This window comes from Falco biarmicus, chromosome 1 (genome assembly GCF_023638135.1).
Source record: "Falco biarmicus isolate bFalBia1 chromosome 1, bFalBia1.pri, whole genome shotgun sequence".
NCBI classification, from domain to species: Eukaryota; Metazoa; Chordata; class Aves; order Falconiformes; family Falconidae; genus Falco; species Falco biarmicus.
The window spans coordinates 89,782,682-89,802,330 of record NC_079288.1 but is presented as its reverse complement, the minus strand read 5'-3'; the positions used below and the strand labels follow the sequence as shown (position 1 = coordinate 89,802,330).

At 38.8% G+C, this 19,649-nt stretch overlaps 1 protein-coding gene across 2 annotated transcripts in view; it reads left to right on the top strand.

Moving 5' to 3' along the window:
• The window catches only part of SH3RF1 (SH3 domain containing ring finger 1), a 91,172-nt gene that overhangs the window by 38,719 nt on the left and 32,804 nt on the right, over nucleotides 1–19,649 (top strand). For both annotated transcript variants that reach the window (XM_056346167.1, XM_056346176.1), the window contains exons 3-4: nucleotides 15,168–15,443; nucleotides 16,808–16,903. In XM_056346167.1, coding sequence (XP_056202142.1) covers nucleotides 15,168–15,443; nucleotides 16,808–16,903 — 372 coding nt within the window. The remainder of the gene's footprint in view (nucleotides 1–15,167; nucleotides 15,444–16,807; nucleotides 16,904–19,649) is intronic.

The window sequence follows — 19,649 nt, the reverse complement described above, 5'->3', positions numbered from 1 at the left end:
TCTAGAAGTATATATTTTCATTTATGGCGTGAACACATAAATGAAAATATGAGCAGATCTGAATCAATTAATAGTATAAAACAGAAATAATTCCCCTTTGTTGGGGAAGGAGAGTGGTCATTTTCATTGAACTGGATAAAATAATGGATTGTTTGTTTTGTGTTTATATCGTAGACAAATGGAAAAAATTACCTTCCTTAACTTTTCCAAATACTTGAGAGTGGAAAAGCCCCATTGCATAAACTTGTTTTTCAAAGCTACAGAGACTGGTAATTTGTCCACGAGATAGTTCAGATGTTGTTTTACAAAATTACTATGAAGTTCTCATAACACTTGGAGAGGCAAAGGGCTTTTAGGAAAACACATATGACAACAGGATAAATTGCTATTAAATTGTTTGAAGTAGAAAGGATGTGTATTTTGAAATAGAAGACTATCAAGCGGAAGCTTTCTGCATATAATAGTCAAAGCTTACTGTTTTGAGGCACTGTCTACCAAATACAAAAAAGATGGGGGAATACTTCCTGGTGAAATAATCTGTAAACAGAGAGACTTAATTTCTATTATGACAGCATAGTAATGATCGATTCACTTTCAAATTTCATCTTTCCGTGGTGAACACAAACACAGTTGCTGAAAAGACCACTCATTTAAGTAGTTTAAATGCTTCTAGTTTGTGTGGCACAGTGAAATATGTTCGGTTTGTTGTAAGCAACTAATAATATAATGTCAGTAGTGCAAGTGGACTAGAGGAGCAGAACTGCTGTAAGCAAACTAGACCTCCCTGAACTTTAGTTCTAGTAGTTTTTCTGTGCTAAAATACTGAGAGGTAAACAGGTTATGCTTTCAGTGTAAGCCTTTATTGCCTGGCATTTCCAACCCTTGTTCACCAGCCATGCTTAAAACCAAACTAAAACAAACCTCTTGGGTAAACAGCTGCATTAGAAAGCAAAATGGGAAATCCATTCCTGTCTATCCTGAACTACGTAGTTCTGCTTTGTGTACTCCTTACGCAACTCTCCCTGACAGAGAATTAAAATAATGAGCGATTTTGCTATATTTGAGCTGATAGGTTTTGTAAGAATTAAGCGTGCCAGTACAGTGAAGGACAGTCTAGAGCTGGGAAGCTTGGGAGAAAACTTGGCCAAGATCTGCTGCAGTAACTGAGTGTGACACCTTGCGTAATTATTAGCTCCCACCTAAAATCTGTGGCAACTCTTAATGGAATAAGGAACTAATTAACATAAACAGGTGGAATATGGTTTTCTATGCTGTTGTACAGAGAGGTAGTCAGATATTGCAGGAAATTTGTTTGCCGGTTAAGGAGCAGAGTAACGTCAGGCCCCAGGAGAGCCAATTCATCTTGAGGGGCAGAGACAGTCGGAGGTGCGGGGAGGTGGAGTGGGCTTGTGGGGCGGCCAGGCTGGCTGGGTGGGGAGCTCCTCAATGATCTCCCTGGAAGTGCAGGGAAGGTGGAATGGTGGGAATGGATGGCTCTGTGGAGGAATTTAGAAACAGTGAACATGTAGATACGGGATTAAGAAAGGCAAAGCTCAGGCAGAACAGAGGCCAGAGAGGTTACGGAGGCTGGTGGGAAGGGCCTGTAAAGGTACAGTGACAGCAGAGAGGAGCATGGTGATGCAAGGTACGACTAGGAAATGTCTACATACCAATTCAGATCTGATAAATTCAAGACATATTGATTGGTTTTGTTTTCTACAGTAATACTTTTATGCTAAAATGTATTAATTTGGGCAATATGAGATGTGAAGCATAGTGCTCTCTGTAGGCATTATGGCTTCGAACCTGTTCTAGCAGTACTAAGCAGAATCTCATTTGCACCAGGCTATTTGTCTACTTTTACAGTCTGGCTGAAATAGCTGGGAGGTGCAAACTCTGGCTTGTCAGTGCACAAGAGATAGATGTTAACATAGCATTCTTCTGGCTCACTCAACTATTCTGTTGTAGTAAAGAGCATACAGGAACATTTATCTTGCAAAAAAATGTGTAATTTCAGCTAGGATTAGTTGCCTTTTCAAAAGACTGACCGGCTGCTTTGAGTACCATAAAAATGTTTGGGGGGAAAAAATATTCCAGGAAGCTTTAAGGCATGAAAAATTTAAAGGATAAGTTAAATGGCAAATGGAATTTGTCATTTACTCTGTGCATTCAGTGGATGTGTATTTGTGTATACTACAGTGACAGCTAAAATTAGCCCCTTTTCTTTCCTGCAGTAGGCAAGGAACTGTTTGAAGTCAGGATATGAAAGGAATTAAATTGATTCCAAAAGAATTTCAAGGGTGTGAGGGGATTTCAGGAGGAGGAGGATACAGTACCAATCCTAAATGAAGCGTAGCAAACGTTCCTCCAAATCCTGGCAACAAGAGTTCGCAGGGAATACCTTAGAAGGGTGTGTGACAGCGATGTCATGTTCATCCAGAAGGCTGAACAAACACCTGAACATTTACAAAATAGTGAAAGTGATGGAAAATAAACCTAAAAACGCTTTCTCAGCAGGTAGTGGAATGTCAGGAGCCATCTCAGATTTTTAAAATCAAATACAGGTATGAGAGGTGTATGTGTGTGGTTACTCTGGTTTTTAAATATAATTGACAGGGTCATTTTAATTCTAGACCTTGCACTGTTTTGATTGGGGGGGGGTGGGAGTACATTAACACTTGATAATAATGGAAAGCAAAGCATGCTCAAGATAAAAAGTCATGCCTATCAACCCTGATAGGTTTTCATCAAAAAATGCAGCAACCTCTTCATTTGTAACTCTGTTTTCCCATTGCCCAATTCTTGGCAGCAAATTATTTGAGAGATTAAAGGAACATTTCTTCATGCTGATCTCACAGAGAGTAATCTTACCAAGTCACTCCCTTTTCAGAGTAATTTGCTGGCTTTGCTCCTTCTGTATCATGTTCAAACTCCTCACCTTCAAAGCACAGTAAGAGTTTGCTCTTGGCAATCTCATTTCTCATTTATTCTTTTCAAATTCTTTTCCATCTGTCTTCTCACCTGGAATTCCCTCTCCTTTTCTTGGTGCAACAAGTAAACATACTGATTTTCACATCACAGTGAGGGAAGCTTGTTTACGTTCATTTTCAAAGTGTAAAAACCTTAAGAACAATACAGACCATTATTTTTAAATTTTTACATTGTTGATAAACCCTCTGGAGCTTTTTATACTTGTGTTAAGATACCAGCTCCCTGAGGTAGGGATGGGGCCTCCTGGGTTCCAGTGCTTTGTTGATAAACCAAATGTTCCAATCTTCTGCACTGGGTGGATTAACTTTTTTAAGTGAGCAAACAGAATGTATTTGTAAAGTGATTTGTAAAGTGGTGTTACAAAGTGCAGATGTGTGAGAGAATTTTAAATGTGGTCAGTAAAATATTTTCCAATTTTGTCTTTAATGCAAAAATGAAAGTCTCATTAGCCTGGTATTGATGACATAGACTGGTAGATGACATTGATACTTCTGTTTGTTTCTTACCACTGCTCCAGCATAGCACAACCTAGTGGTACCGAACTAATAATGGGATCTTTTCTAGGTGTTAGCCATACCCTATGGGGTTATGTAGACTCCCTTTTATTTCTTTATAATTTATTTTCAATGTAGTGAGGTTTTGTGTTAATGTATTAAAAAAAAAAAAAGGGAGACTTTATTAAACAAAAGAGACATGTTCTTACCATTGGCAAGGTGGTTCCTTTCTCCGAGATTGCTGATGAAAAGTATGTCTATATCTTTAACTGCTACATATGCTGCAGAAATTCTCACCAGCTGTCATATACAGTATGTCTGCCATACTGACTGTATAGATTACAGCAAGATTATTTTGGTGAATGTTTTCATAGATTCATTCAGCTTGGATAAGACCTTTGAGATCATCACACCACTAAACCATGTTTTATTTACTTTTTTTTTTCTTCTTCTTTCTGGTGACTGATAAAAGTTGTTACAGTGTTAGGTGGTGATTCGGTTAGCAGGGCAGTTTTCAAATTGTAACAGTTGCAGTTATTGATGCTGTATTTGTTTGTGGAAGGGTATACGAAGGTCTGTGACATCTCTAGCTGTGTCCCATTAAGAACAGGGGAAAGAAGAGTATTCTGAATTTACATGAAGATTTCTGTTTAGTCTGGACTCGGAGCTCAGAATGTCACACGTCTTACTTGGAAATTAATTATTTGGCTATTTAAGTAATTGCATATGACTTTTGACAAGGATGGTAAATTCCAGATAACTGTATTAGAAGGATTAGTATGAATTTAAGCAGCAGCAAAAGGATGCCAAAGATACGTAATTTCCAGTTTATATGGAAAATTAAAATGAAGAGTGTAAAGTGAAGAAAGCTATGCAATAGCCAAGTAAGAATGAATTTAGGGGAAGAATTTAACACTCAGATGTGTTCTGTATTTTGGTAGTTTTCAGAGTTGTGGGTGTTTTGCCTCTTCTGTAGTTACTGTTTTGTGATTTTATGTTCATATAAAAAACAATCAAAAAAAGCAAGTGATATTTAAGAATCTGTATCGGCAGAGGGAAGTTTTTCAGATTTTGGGGGGGGTGCAGTTAGTAATGAAAGGCATTTAGTAGATGACTAGGCAAAAATGAGGCTTCTTGCTAAACACAGAAGTACTATCTAGCAATTAGGTATTTTGAACAGTCAAAGAGTTCTGTGTTCTGAGCTTCAGTGGTATATATCTGAGAAAAATACTTGAGGTATTATTTCTGACAGGCTCTTAACCTTCATATACTTTATCCTGTGTGATACCTCTTTATTTCTTTGGTACTTTTCTCACCAAAATCTTCTGAATTCACTTTTCTTCTTCTCCCCCAGCATCCTGTCCCCGTCCCCCTGCCCCCCCCCCCCCCAAAAAAAAAAAAAAAAAAAAAAAGCTTTGCCTTATGATTATAAAGATAAGTCACTTATCTCAAGCTGGCTAGAAAATTAAAAGTACAGCTATGGTTCAGTCATCTACTGCATCTATTTTGCATTTTCCAAAGTGTTCTTTATAAAGATAATACCTGTAAGGTTTCTTGCACTTTTGTAGGTGTATGTAAGAGAAAGTGGAAACAGCAAAACTTTCCAAAGCACTTAGTGTTGACCTATCTTTTTAACTTTGGATGTTCATAGGAGTTTTAATATTGACAAATTGGACATAACTAGGGAGCTCTAGATAAATTTTAACATCCCACCCCACACTGAGACTTCCTTAGGGGTGTACGGTAGTCAGAGGCAGTTTGGAGTAGGACTAGTAAGTCCCAGTACCCAGTGTCACAATTGTAGTGCTCCTCTAGGTTTATGCTTGCCAAGAGGGGGGTGTATGTCTTTCCTTCTTGGACTATGCAGTATTCTGGTTTTAGAAGCCATAGGTGATATTACATGAAAACAATGCATGCACAAATACACTGGTATAAGAGTTTAAAGTGGAATGGAATGAATTTATGCTGCTTATCAACTTGATGTGCTTAAAGAGATTAAGAGATCCACACTGTTGTACAGTGGCACGGGGACAAGAAAAATTAAAAATTTAATTAAAAATATAAAAAAAAAATTATGGACACATCAAGCACCTGTGACTTGTAACATGCCAAGAGAAAACCAATGGGGATAATAGTATTTTCAGACTTTTGAATGACCAGTGAGGTTGGTGTAACAGCTTATAAGAACACATCTTTCAAGCAAATAGTTGCTTTTGGAAAGGACTATTTTTTGTAAACATCTTAGCTCTAAATAGTGCACACTTTAAAGTTTTGTTTGGATTCTTAGAAGGATCTATTTTTTTAAAAGCAAAATGGTTTTGCAGTAAACAGTTAATCGAAAAGTTTTTAAACACTTGAAATTGATATGCATTGGTTTTCCTTTTCAAAATCAGTGGGAATACAGACACAAATTCTCTTCTACATCTTGAAAGTCACCATCTCAGATTTTCCTGTGCAGACCCGTTTCCTCATGCTTTTTTTTTTTTTTTTTTGTCCATGGAAAGAAGCAATCTTTAACCTGTCAGGTGTGCATACAGTTAAAATATTTGGAGACATGCAGTATGCAGGATATAATTCTTTTTTCCTTTCCACTTTTTTCTGCTTTCTACTTACTTACTTGGTTATTTTGAGTGCTTAGTTTAGTGGAAAGTGTTCAAAATTTTCTTTAGTTAACAAACCTCAGAAAAGGAAGTAGCTTGAGAACTTTGCATTTCACATAGCAAAGGAAATAAGGTGACATTCTTAAGACACTCATTTTTTCATTTGAAAAGTTTTCAAAAACACAGGTATTGCACATAAAGAGACTGGGCTAAGTGCCTTTGGAAAGCTTTGTACATGTCCCTTTCTAACCTTTCATATTACCAGTCTGATTGCTTAGGCCTTAAGGCAACATTTTAAAATTCCTTTCATTCTCCTGTATTCCAGCTTTTAATTTCAAAACAACTTTGTGGGAGAGAGTTGCTTGTACTTACATTAAACAACCTAGTATTTCTTTACATCAGACAAGAAAAAAATGCCAAAATGTTTTCTTCTAAAAGCTGTTAAGACAGAGGAAGCAAAAAAGACTTTCATAAACTGGCTACATTAAGTAGTCATTGATAGTTCACCTCAAAAGAACACAGAATTGTTTACGTGAGAAGTTACCCTGCTATTACAAAATACAGGGTTTCTCTGAGCCTGTGCTCTGAAGTTCCTCTGCAAGTTACCAAAAGCAACCTTAACTGATAAAAGCGCTCAAAGGAGTCAGGCTCTAGGAGTCCTTGGCATATGAGCTTTTGTTAGGAGGCTGAAACCTGGAAGCTGATAAAGAGTGTTCTGGTATGTCATGCACTGTGAAATCTAGAGCTAGTACCTAGCTAACTAATTAACACCAGGTGTTAGTTAATCTTAGAGAAAATTTACTATATCCCATAATAGCTAGTAGCAGAGAAGCTTTGCAGGTCTACTAAATAAATTTTAACTTGATGGTCAAATTAAATAACTGTAAAAACATCATCCTGTTTCTCATTGATAAAAAAACTACAAATTTTACTGATTGCAGTTGTTCAGCTTTTCCAAAAATTTAACAAGTAAGTTGGCTTGATTATATTTTTTTATTCTGCATCCTATTTTTTTCCTAAAGTAATCTTTCCTCAAAATTATTATTGTTGTGTTGGTCACAGTTAAATTACACACAGATGGGTTTCAAACCTAGTATCTTTAATCAGGGTAACCTGGGTAGCTGGTTTCCTCTTAATGCACAACTTCTCCCACTTTTATTAAAATCAAAAACTGTACCAAGCTGTGACTAACCATATTTGAATATGGCATTTCAAAACAACTACAAATTTTTTACTGGTTTAAGTCAAATTTTTGGTTATTTATTTTATATGTGCTGAGAAAAATGTGATGTAGTACAACTGTATCATTAGAAACTAGTCGAAATGAATATACTTACCAATGTTAACATTCCTTTATCTAGTGAACTGTCATATAAAAAAAACCCTGTTTTGCTGTATTCAGTAGAGCAATAGTAATTCATCTCGGATGATAGCAAAGGTTTGTTTTTATGGTTATTACAGTATACTGGAAACTTGATACAGCCTCCTGACATAAAAATACACATTTTTATTATTCAGATAGCAGGAATCTCAGATGCTTTAACTGGAAATAATTTAATTTGCGCTGAGGACCTCTGTAGGTCTTCCAAGATAGTTCTGATGGTAGAAGTATGTAAAATTGATTCCACTAGCAATTTATTTTAAGATTAATAACACTTGAGTTAGCCTTTCTTTGAACAAAACTGACCTTGTTTGTATTGTTCCTTACATGAGAAAAATAATGCAGGGACCCATCTTTTAACATTCTTCTTGGATTATGGAGACACTTCATATTCTGGATCTCAAAAAGAAACAGGGAGACTTAGTTTCAAATGTTATTGCCTTTAGGTTGATACATTATGCAAAACTTTAATTTGTTCAGGTGAAAGCAGCGTACATATAGCTTAATATAGGGAACATGTATCCTTCATTTAGAAGGAAATCCTACTGAAGAAAGCACATCTTTCAATGTAAGCAGTTTAAGAAGGTCTTCAAGCTCTGTGTCTAAAAATATGTGAAAATTTAAGTGCAGGTACAGAAAGAACAAAGGAAGCTGAAACAAAGAACATTGAACTAGGTATATAAGATGGCTTTAAATTAGGACTTGAAAACAGGTATTGGAGGTTCTTCACTGAGAGAGCGGTCAGTCACTGAAACAGGTTCCCCAGGGAAGTGGTCATGGCACCAAGCCTATCAGAGTTCAACAAGCATCTGGATGATGCTCTTAGTCATATGGTTTAGTTGTAGGTAGTCCTGTGAGGACCAGGGTTGGACTTGATCCTTATGGTCCCCTTCCAACTCAAGATATTCCATAATTCTATGAAAGAGACATGGAAAAACTGTGGGTGCAAAATGGGATGCTCTTGCGTGTAGGACTGGACAGCTTGGTAAAGGCTGATGAAGAAAAATATTTTTTCTGTCTTGTAAGAAAATTGCAAATGCCTGATGATTTTTAAAGATCCTCTTACAACACAGAGCAAAATAATAGTAATTTCCATGGTTTAGATTATCTGTAAAGAAAGGCCAAAGTTATTCAGCAAAGCTAGGCAGAAAAACTGTTGCTGAGGTGTCTGAGCACGCCAGCTTTTTTGGAGCCTGATAGTGCTTTGGTTGTGAACGTAGAGTCTCAGGAATCCTTTCTGTCTGTTCTACTACTAACGTAAACAGTACTTCTGTAAAAAGACGACTTCCTGGGCTCTTCATGATGCTCAGTGTCTGAGAACTTCAAACAGGTTAAAACAGCATAGATATTCTGGATAAATTAAACTGGTTTTCAGGGATGCCCAGGGCCACCTCCCAGTCTTGCAGGTAGAGAACAGGGAATTCCTCACTTGCTTGGAAAAGTGACAACCCGCAGCACCACAGCTTGGAAGGAAACAGATGCAGATGACCCAGTATCTTCCATCCATTTCATTGGGAGGGGATTTACTATTTCTGCTACTTTAGCTTATGCTGGTTCTCCAAGTGCAGTGAGTTATACAATGAACACTGTTTTATGCCAGTGTAAGCATATTTACATTTGGGCTTCTGCCACAGAAACTCCTTTTTAAAAGGAAATCAGATCTTGTGTTTCTGTGCAGGCGTAAGTTTCTCTTGGCTTAGGCTTATGAAAAATACATACAGTTGCATATTGTCCATTAAAAAAAAAAGACTAAAGTTTGAAATAAGGTTACTAAAGACAAAGTATAAATCCAAAGTGGAAAGCTGTAAGTGAATTCCATAGGTTTCTAAGACAAAATATCTGGGTTGGGAGAAGAATCTGAGGGACCCAAGCCTCATGTATATAAATGCATATGCATTTTTTCATATTCTTGTTAAGCTATTTGTTTTGATGTCATATTTATTTTATTTTAATTAAAGGAATCTGGCATACGAAATGTATGTATATCTGTGCCATAGCTAAACACGAATTTAAACAGCTTGTGTATCAGCAGTAACATTAGAAATTCAAATATTATTGCATAAGGATTTTGCATAAGACTGAAGAAATAGTTCTTAAAAAACTGTTCTATGTGGAGTCTTTCTGAATTTTATATTTTAATTTCCTAAAATTATTTTTGTCTGGGTTTGGTTGGTTTGGGGTTGTTTGGGGGGTTTTTTTGTTTTGTTTTGTTGCTTTCTCAAAGAGCTGGCAGGGTAAATGGCAGCCGTAAACCTAAGGGTAGGCTGCAAAGTTTTTCTTCCAAAGCCTTCCTTTCATGTTTAGCCAAGTGAGAGACATGGAGTGAAATGTAAACTCCGTCTCGACGTATCCTCATGGCCTTCTCTCCTGGTGAACAGCCAGAAGGGCAGAAGGGGGGCCAAAGCCGCCCAAGGCTGCTAGCCGCTGCAGCTCCCAGGTTGCTCAGAGGAGGAGGAATGTGGAAACAGTGCTCAAGGGCCCTTGATACCATACCCTGAGAACAGTGCTCCCCATCGCACCTGCACCTGCTCCTTCTCACTTCATCCTCCCCCAGGACAGAAGGAAAAGGCATTCACTTCTCTTCTGGGTCGTTTAACTGTTTCTCTTTAATCCCTGGCAGTCTGACTGAGAGCTAAGTGTGTGTTTTGTTGGACTTTGTTCTGTTTGAAATTACAGACTGGAACCATTTTTATGTAACATGGGAAACAAGATTTGCAAAAACTCAAATGTATACACTGGGGAAGAAACTTCCTCTAAAATACAAACAGATGTTTGTACATTTGAGTGAAGGTTTGTATGAGAGGCTTTGTCATAAACTGCGTAGATGCAATATCGAGTTCTAACAATTAAATGATGACTAATTGATGAGTTTGATCACTTTGACATGATCTGCTGCACTGGCACTCCTGGTTTTGTTTTTGTTTGTTTAAAAAAAAAAAATAATTCCCAACTGTATTTTACACACACAGCTAAACTTAAAAGTTCTTCTTCAGTATGGGGACATGGAAAGTTTTGTCCCAGGAAAACAGGGTGATTCCTAGAACTCAAGCTATTCCTTCCAGTGCAGGAGAGATGCATATGTCTGATAATAGCCATAATTGCTTGGGGCCCTTTTTCTACCAAGTAATTCTTTGGCTCATAACGACTGAAGGGCTGTAATTTTTTGGTTGGTTGCTTTGTTTGTTATTGGGATGGAAATGAATAAGGAAGCAGTGTTTCCTGTCTTGTGTAAAGGTGTGTTTCTTTTTGCTTCCAACCTGCCCCCTCCCACCTGGTTCTCTCTCTGCACTTGTCCTTACTATACCTTCTGTAACTTTACTCTGCACAGAGCACAAAGGAATATATACAATATTTTTTAAATATTCTGTTTTGGCCATGAACTTCCCCCTCAGTCAGTTGGCACCTACAAATTCTCTAGTTAATGTCTCGGTCTTTTTCCCTATTAAAGTTTATATGGAGTATGCTAGTGGTGTTTACATTCTGCACTGATGCAATTAAGTGTGATTGTGAAGAAAATTGTTTGCTTCAGTCTGAGGATCACCAGTTTTGGGGAATCATTGCATGGATCCTGCTAATAACATAGTTTTAGTACCCATCCCAGATACAACAGAATGAACTATGATTTTCCTGTGTTCATATGTAAATCAAACTCATGTCTACCTGTGTATATACATATGGTGTTCCTTCGGCTGTTTAGTAATTACCAAATAAGCTAATCTTGTAAGGTATTATCTATCTGTTCATTAAATTATTGATCTGTTACGATTTAAGTGTTAAAGTTGAAATAAATTATCAAGCACAGAATCACAGAATAGTCAGGGTTGCAAGGGAGCCTCTGGATATCATCTAGTCCAACCCCCTGCTAAAGCAGGTTCACCAGAGCAGGTTGCACAGAGCCACATCCAGGTGGGTTTTGAACACCTCCAGAGAAGGAGAACTGGACACAGCACTCCAGATGCAGCCACACCAGGGCAAAGTAGAGGCAGAGGTTGTCCCCCTCTCCTGGCCCCACTCCTCCTAATGCACTCCAGGATCTGCTTGGCTTTCTTGGCCACCAGGGCACACTGCTGGCTCATGGGCAGCTAGACCAGGTCCTTCTCTGCAGAGCTGCCTTCCATCAGGTCAGCCCCAGCCTGTACTGGTGCATGAGGTTGTCCCTCCTTCGGTGCAGGACCCTACACTTGCCTTTGTTGAACTTCATGAGGTTCCTCTCTGCCCAACTCTCCAGCCTGTCCAGATCTCTCTGAATGGCAGCACAGCCTGTTGGTGTATCAGCCGCTTCTCCCAGTTTTGTATGATCCATAAACTTGCTAAGGGTCCTTCATCCCTTCATTGTCCCTTCATCCAGGTCATTGATGAGTAAGCTGAACAAGACTGGACCCAGTACTGACCCCTGGGGAACACCACTGGTTACAGGCCTCCAGCTGAGCTCTGTGCTGCTGTTCACAACCCCCTGAGCTCTGCCACCCAGCCAGTTCTCAATCCACCCCACTGTCCCCTCACCTGACCCACACTTCCTCAGCTTACCTATGAGGATATTGTGGGAGACAGTGTCTGAAGCCTTGCTGAGGTCAAGGTGGACAATGTCTGCCACTCTCCCCTTGTCTATACAGCCAGTCATTCAATCACAGAAGGCTATTAGGTTGGTCAAGCATGATTTCCCCTTGGTCAATCCATGTTGACTGTTCCTGATGACCCCCTTTTCCTCCACATGCTTGGAGATGATCTCCAGTATGAGCTGTTCCATCACCTTTCCAGGGGTGGAGGTGAGGCTCACAGACCTGTAGTTTCCCAGGTCCTCCTTCTTGCCCTTTTTGAAGACTGGAGTGACATTGGCTTTTCTCCAGTCCTCAGGCACCTCTCCTGTTCTCCACGACCTTTCAAAGATAATTGAGAGTGGCTTGGCAATAGCATCTGCCAGCTCGCTCAGCACTCAGGGGTGCATCTCATCAGGGCCCATGGATTTGTGGGTGTCAGGTTTGCCTAAACAATCTCTAGCCTGATCCTCCTCAACCAAGGGAAGGTCTTCCTTTCTCCAGACTTCTCTGCTCTCCAGGGTCTGGGGTTCCTCAAGGTCGTCCTTGGCAGTGAAGGCTGAAGCAATGAAGGCATTCAGTAACTCGACCTTCTCCATGTCCTTTGTCACAGGGGCACCCGCCTCGTTCAGCACCAGGCCCACATTTTCCCTATTCATCGTTCTCCGGCTGATGTACTTGAAGAAGCCCTTCTTGTTGTCCTTGACCTCCCTCACCAGATGTAATTCCAAATGGACCTTAGTCTTCCTCGTCGCCTCCCTGAATGTTCTGACAACGTTCCTCTATTCCTCCCAAGTGGCCTCTCCCCTTTTTCCGTATTCCACAAGTAAACTTGCTGCTTCTGTTTGAGGTTTGCTAGAAGCTCCTTGCTGACCCGTGCAGGCCTCCTGCGCCCTTTGCTTGATTTCCCGCTCGTGGGGACGGACCTGTCTTGAGCCTGGAGGAAGTGGTGCTTAAATATTAACCAGCTCTCTTGGACCCCTCTTACCTTGTGGAGCCCTAGCCCATGGGATTTCTCCAAGTGGGTCCTTGAAGAGGCCAAAGTTAGCTCTCCTCTAGTCCAGGGCTGCGATGCTACCTGTTGCCCTGCTTTCTCCACACAGGGTCCTGAACGCCACCATCTCGTGGTCCCTGCAGCCAAGGCGGCCCCCAGCCTTCACGTCCCCAGCCAGCCCTTCTTTGCTTGCCAGCACAGGGTCCAGCAGCCCACCTCGCCTCGTTGGCTCCTCCACCAGCTGCCTCAGAATGTTATCATCATCAGTGCTGTGCAGGAACCTCCAGGACTGCGTGAGCCTGGCTGTGTTGTCTTTGCAGCAGCTATCAGGGAGGTTGAAGTTTCCCCCTGAGAACCGGGGCCTGTGATGGTGGTGCTGCCTCCAATGGTCTGTAGAAAGCCTCGGCGGCTTCCCCTTCCTGATCGCGTGGCCTGGAGCAAACACCCACGGGACTGTGCCCCGTGTCGGCCCGTCCCTTCACCTTTATGCGTAGGCTCTCACTTGTTCTGCATCCAACCCCAGGGAGAGCTGGATACGTCCCAGTTGCTCCCTCACATGAAGAGCAGCTCCAGCGCCTCTCCTTGCTGGCCTGCCTTTCCTGAAAAGTACGTAGCCATCCACGTAGCATTCCAGTCACGCGAGCTGTCCCACCATGTCTCTGTAATTGCAATGAGATCGGGGCCCTGCGATGGCCACGCAGATCTCTGATTCTTCCTGTCTGTTCCCCACGCTGCGTGCCTTGGCGCGCAGGCGTTGCAGAGAGGTAACTGAGCACGTGGGTTTCCCCGGAGGAGTGGGAGAGGGTCTGCCATAGCCACACGCACCCCTGAGGCGGCTGGCCTGCTGGGTCTCATCTTGGGAGGCCGCAAAGGAACATTTGTCACTGCTCTGGTTGGCCTGACTTTTCCCCGGTTGGATGTTATGACATGGTGGCACTCTCTCTTCTGACCAATGAGACAGATTTGAAGTGGTAATTCCTTCTGAGAATATCCTTGCACTGTGTGTGTACCTCTTGAGATGCTGCAAGTGCAACTTCAATTTACAGTCTGAGCTGACAGAAGACTTGAGAGGAGAGACATGCCATGGGGTAGACATGGCAACTATTATCGCCAACATTGAATTCCATTAAAATTTTCCTTTTCCTTTCAGAATAGCATTAAAGATGTGAAATACTGTGCTGTAGTTGACCATAAATGCTGGTTTTGTTATGGAAAGGCTTAGTCTTTTAGTCTTAGTAGTTCATGTTACTGCTGTTTGAATCCATTAAGGAGGGGAGCTCCCCTCTGTGTATGTAAAGTTGGAGGGAAAAGAGAGTTTTGAAGGCAGAATTCCTAATTCTAGAGTTGTAGAGTTTTATGCATCACTTGCAAAATGTGGAGGCACAGACTGAGCAATTAAAAAATACCTGGAATGGATACAAGGGAGGGTTACAGTATTTTGTTGTAATCTTTCTGACTTGTATTCAAAAGCAGCGCCAATGATCTACAGTTTTCAGATATTATGGAGTGATCAAGTGAAGAAACCTCAAGGATACACACCTTCAACAGATTTTTTTCCAATAATTCTTTTCAGCCATGTTTTAAAATAAATAATTAAAAGAGTTGTTCCAGGATGCAGTGTATTACCTTTAATAAGTGAAATTTGATTTTCAAGCTGGAAAACACATCCCTTATGTCCTCATCCTTAGCATTCTGCACCCATGAAATAAATAAGGTGAGGAAAGTCAGGCAGAAAACATGCCTTAAAGGTCTTATAGCAAATTTGTTATTCTAGTGCTGTATTTTCTTGCAGCATTTTTCTTTCACATCTCTCAAGTGGTCAGGATACTTTCCGGTTTGGGTTTATGTTTATTTTTTTAATGTTTAAGCTTAGTCAATTAGTACAGGAGGGTTAAAGTATTGGTTTTTGTCTCTCATGTCTGGAAACATTCTAGCATTATTGAAAATCATCATGAAATTTAGGGGGATGTTAAGACTGCGTAGAACTGAAGCTCTTCCTACGCATTTGGGTAAAATCAGTAGAATCATAGCAATAACATAATTTCATTGTGTATAATTTTAATTTACAATTTTATACGGTTTCATTCATAGTCTCAGAAAGAATGTAACATAAATTCTGTTTAGTAGTACTGATCTAATTCTAGTGATTTTTGGTTTTTTCTTCTTCTTTAGGGTGTACCTCAGTTACCATGTGCCAAAGCATTGTATAACTACGATGGAAAAGAACCTGGAGATCTTAAATTCAGTAAAGGAGACATCATCATTTTACGTCGACAGGTGGATGAAAATTGGTATCATGGAGAAGTCAATGGCATCCATGGCTTTTTTCCTACCAATTTTGTTCAGATTATTAAACCTTTACCTCAGCCTCCGCCTCAGTGCAAAGCACTTTATGACTTTGAAGTAAAAGACAAGGAAGCAGATAAAGACTGTTTACCATTTGCAAAGGTAAAAGTGGACTAAAATTATTTTTTTTAATAATTTCATTCACAGAGATAAGAATGATAAGGCTGTTCTGTAATCTTGTATGCATTTTTTTAATGGAGCTGCACAAATATGAAAAGACCAAGTGATTCTGCAAGTATTTCTCCTATGTTGATTAGTTTTGCCTTCCTTCTCTTCCTAAATTACATACTCTTTCCCTGAGGTTTTATTTTTGAGACTGCATTCTTTCATAATTGCATCCTATTCATAATTGTAATCCTATTAATTTATGAAAAATAACCTATGTTATTAATTAAGTGTTCCATCTTGTAAAGAAACATTCATTTTAAATGGTTGAAGTTGGTACTATTTTCAGCTTTGCATTTAGTAAGCAACAGTTTTAGGATCTACTAAAATTTATAATTCTGTAATATTATTAATTGCTTTTTGGAACATATAACATCTCTTCTTACATTGTTTCTATTGTAATTAGTTTTCTGTTTTGCAAGGCACATAGTGATACAGAATTTTAACAGGACTTAGAGCTATTCCCTTCTTTCAGTTTCTGATTCTTTAGTTTATCAGATTTCGCAAAAATGTTGCAAGATCACATGTAAGCTAATCACTTTTCTACCCTTGCCTATTAAAAATGAAAAGGCTGGCTAAATTTTAAAAAGGAAAGATATTATTAATATGTCGACAGACAGTGGTTATTACAACACAGAACAGCAATACTGTTGAGGATGATTGGCATTAGTTTGCATATTTTGATTAACTTGTTGGCGAACTTGGGGGGTTTTGTTTTTTTTAAATCTGCAGTCTCACTTGAGTAAGCATATATGTTTCAAAATATTTTAACTTGCATATGAAACAATTACATATCTCAGTATAAGTAAGAGCAATGCAAGTAAATCCTTTTTTCAGTAACATTCTCAAAACAGTATCTAATCCAAATGCTCCATGCAGATGTGAAAGAAATTATATCACTTGCCGGTGTTCTTAAGTACTTAAGTAGAAAAGCAATATCTAGGGAAGATTAGGTAGTGAGTCAGTTGAGAAGGAAAAAGATTGCCATTCGGTTGATTACTGCTAAAGACTTAGAGGGGAGCTGATGAGTATCATGGACTGAACACAGCAGCAAGTCTGGTACTAAGGACAAAGTCAGGTGGCCAAGATTAGCTGCGGACAGTTGGCCAAACTGACAAAATAGGAAAAGGAACAGCTGGAATGAACTTCAACCCCAATAGTGGCACGTTCCTGTTATAGAGTGCTTTCTCTGTGATTCTTGTCTGTGTACCGCCTTCTCTAATTACCTATGTGTTATGGAGGGAAATTAAATTAGAAGTTTAATTAGAGCTGTGAGACATAATCACTGCATGTTCACGCAGGATGATGTTCTGACTGTAATTCGGCGCGTCGATGAAAACTGGGCAGAAGGAATGCTGGCTGACAAAATAGGAATATTTCCAATCTCATATGTTGAGGTGAGTAAAGTTGGGCCTTCAGTAAGGTTGTGCCCACTGTGTATTGCATTTTCTAAAGGGAAAAATAACCAGTACTGGTAGTGATTCTAAAATAATGTGAGATATAAATAATCTTAGACCTAGAATAATCAAAGATCTGTGTGCTTAGTTTGGGAAAAGTTAATGACCTCAGCAGTTAAACCAGTGGTTTTTACTTAGCTATTTGATACCTGTTTTCATTGAATGAAATTGGAATGAGAGTATTTGGAGGCAATCACTGTGTTTTCCTGATAATACTGGAGTCATGCAGTCAATCACAAATCACACTTAACCATGAAGTGAAAGCAATCAGTGAGTCAGAGTAATAATAGTAAGCTTTGCACTGTCCCTAATACCTGCCTCTCAATCAAAACCTGATTAGCACAACTAGGAAGTTAAAGAATATAGGCTGTTGTTAAGCAGGTGAAACACTGACTTGTACATGCAACATACTCTAATATAAAATCCTATGTGTTTTCCTGCATGTCTCATATGTAATGCAACAATTTACAGTGAGAGGTAACATTTGAGAAAGTTTCCCCAACCTTTTAAGGTCTAAAATCCAAAGGTTTATCTTCTATATAGAAAGGCATAGGTGATTAAGAACAGTGTGTACAGTTGCATACAGAGGTTTGGAATAGTATTTATCTTCTTCTGATAGGTATGCTATAGAGACTTGGTAAGATACACTTGCACTGGCAAGATTATGTTTAAATATAGGCGACAGAATGGTGAAATCAAAATGTAATTTTGTAGTACCAGTGGGATGAGAAGTATGTACCTCAGGTCACAGAAGAAATGTGTAACCATGCTAAGAATCAAGTCAGGTTTTATTAATTCAATTTCTGAATGCCCTGATGAGATGGGACCCTTTTAAAAAATTGACTGTGTTCAACCAACATATTATTTTTAAAAGGGAAATATGTATATTAATTTTTATAGGTTGATGTAAGGGTCAATATATCTGGGGATAGAAAATTTCACATGACTGAAATAACAACGGCAAAACCAAAAGGGTTTCACCCTGCTTAGTGCAATTCTAGCTTCAGTTTAAGAAGTTTTTAAAAGCCGGTTTCAGAAGTTCTTGCCCCTGGCTATTCATTCCTAGCTCTTTGCAATTAACTGCCCCTTCAGTTTAGCCAGTAGAGCTTTTTGTGGTGCTTTTTAAAAGTAATTAATTTAACTTAGGCAAGTTAGGAAAAGCTCTTTCTAGGGCTGCCGCTTGGGCTTACTATTTGGCTAACAACTCTTCCATTTCTACAGAAGTTTGCAAAATGTAGATACTATTGAAAAAATTTATATAAAAATGATACTCAGTCACAAAATGTATTTCACTGTTGATGTTTTCAGACAAATTCCATCAACTATGAAAATGTTTCTTCAATTAACCCTTTTTAGAACAGGCACAAGCACTTGTGTACACACTCGCAAATCCCAACTATAATGATATGGGAAATCTAGAACAATAAGTAATGCCCAAAGAGATAGTTCAGATCAGATAGGTGGATTTTTTCAGTATGTACTAAACCAAAACACATGCTGTGATGAAGAGCAGTGCAATAACATGGAAGACTATCAATTTGCATTTTGAAATGTCTGTTTTCCAAGATTATATAGCTATTGTTTTGGAGAATATACAGACAGTTGATACAATTATATCAAACCATTCTTACTTATGTTATTATTAAAGACACCAAACATGAGATGTAATTTTTGAGGGTTTTTCAATACGGTATTTTTAGTTATATTTCCCAATCCTGTAATCATTGCCTATTTCTGTCATAATGACAGACATACCTTTACCGTGTGTGTGTTAGCCCACATCCTTTTTTCTTTTGTTTTAAAATGTGAATTAGTAGCTGCATTTACTGGAGATTTTCTGATACCATTAACTTCAAAATGAGTGTAGTCTGTGATGTTCATTCTGAGTATAGGTCTGATACTTGCAATACTTCTTGTATGAGGAGGTCTCAGGATAACCTCAGGACGACATGTTGACATCCATGAATATCTCTGATTATGTTTGAGGACAACTTCCTGGAGGAAGATTATATGATTCAGTGTTTGCTAGTCTGTTCTATTGTTTCACATTGCTTTCACTTATTAAATTGGTGGTAACAATAAAAGCTAAGAATGAAAATATTTTGAGAGAAATTTTAATAGTGATTCCATAAGAAGTATAGTTTAACAGACTCACAAAACATTACATCTTTATCTATAGACACATAGCATTGTGAAATAATTACTTCTATTTGCAAATGGAAAATAATGCAAACATTGTAAAAAATGAAATTCTATTTTCTAGAAAGTGCTAAAACCAAACAAACCCTCTAGTTTTACTAGAGTAAGACCTGATTAACATATCTAAATTAGACTTTTTTGACTGATGGAATTTCAGTGTGCTTGCATTAAAAGCGGGTCAACCAGGTTCTTGCACAGTGATGAAATAAAATGCAGTGAGTCTAGAAACTTTATGATTCATAAGTTCATAACACTTACGTAATCGGAACTAAACAGATACTATTAGAATTTTTCTACATAGAGTACAGTTCTGTGTACAATATGCATTTGTTGGAAGGACCTCAAATTTGACATTTTGATGTGGTTTAATGCATTACAAATCCAAAAGGTATTTAAATCCTTACAAGCTATTTAGCACTCGTACAGCATGACTAGAAAAATACAAATATCCAGAATAGAAAAAGAAAAACCAGGGAAACAAAATCAC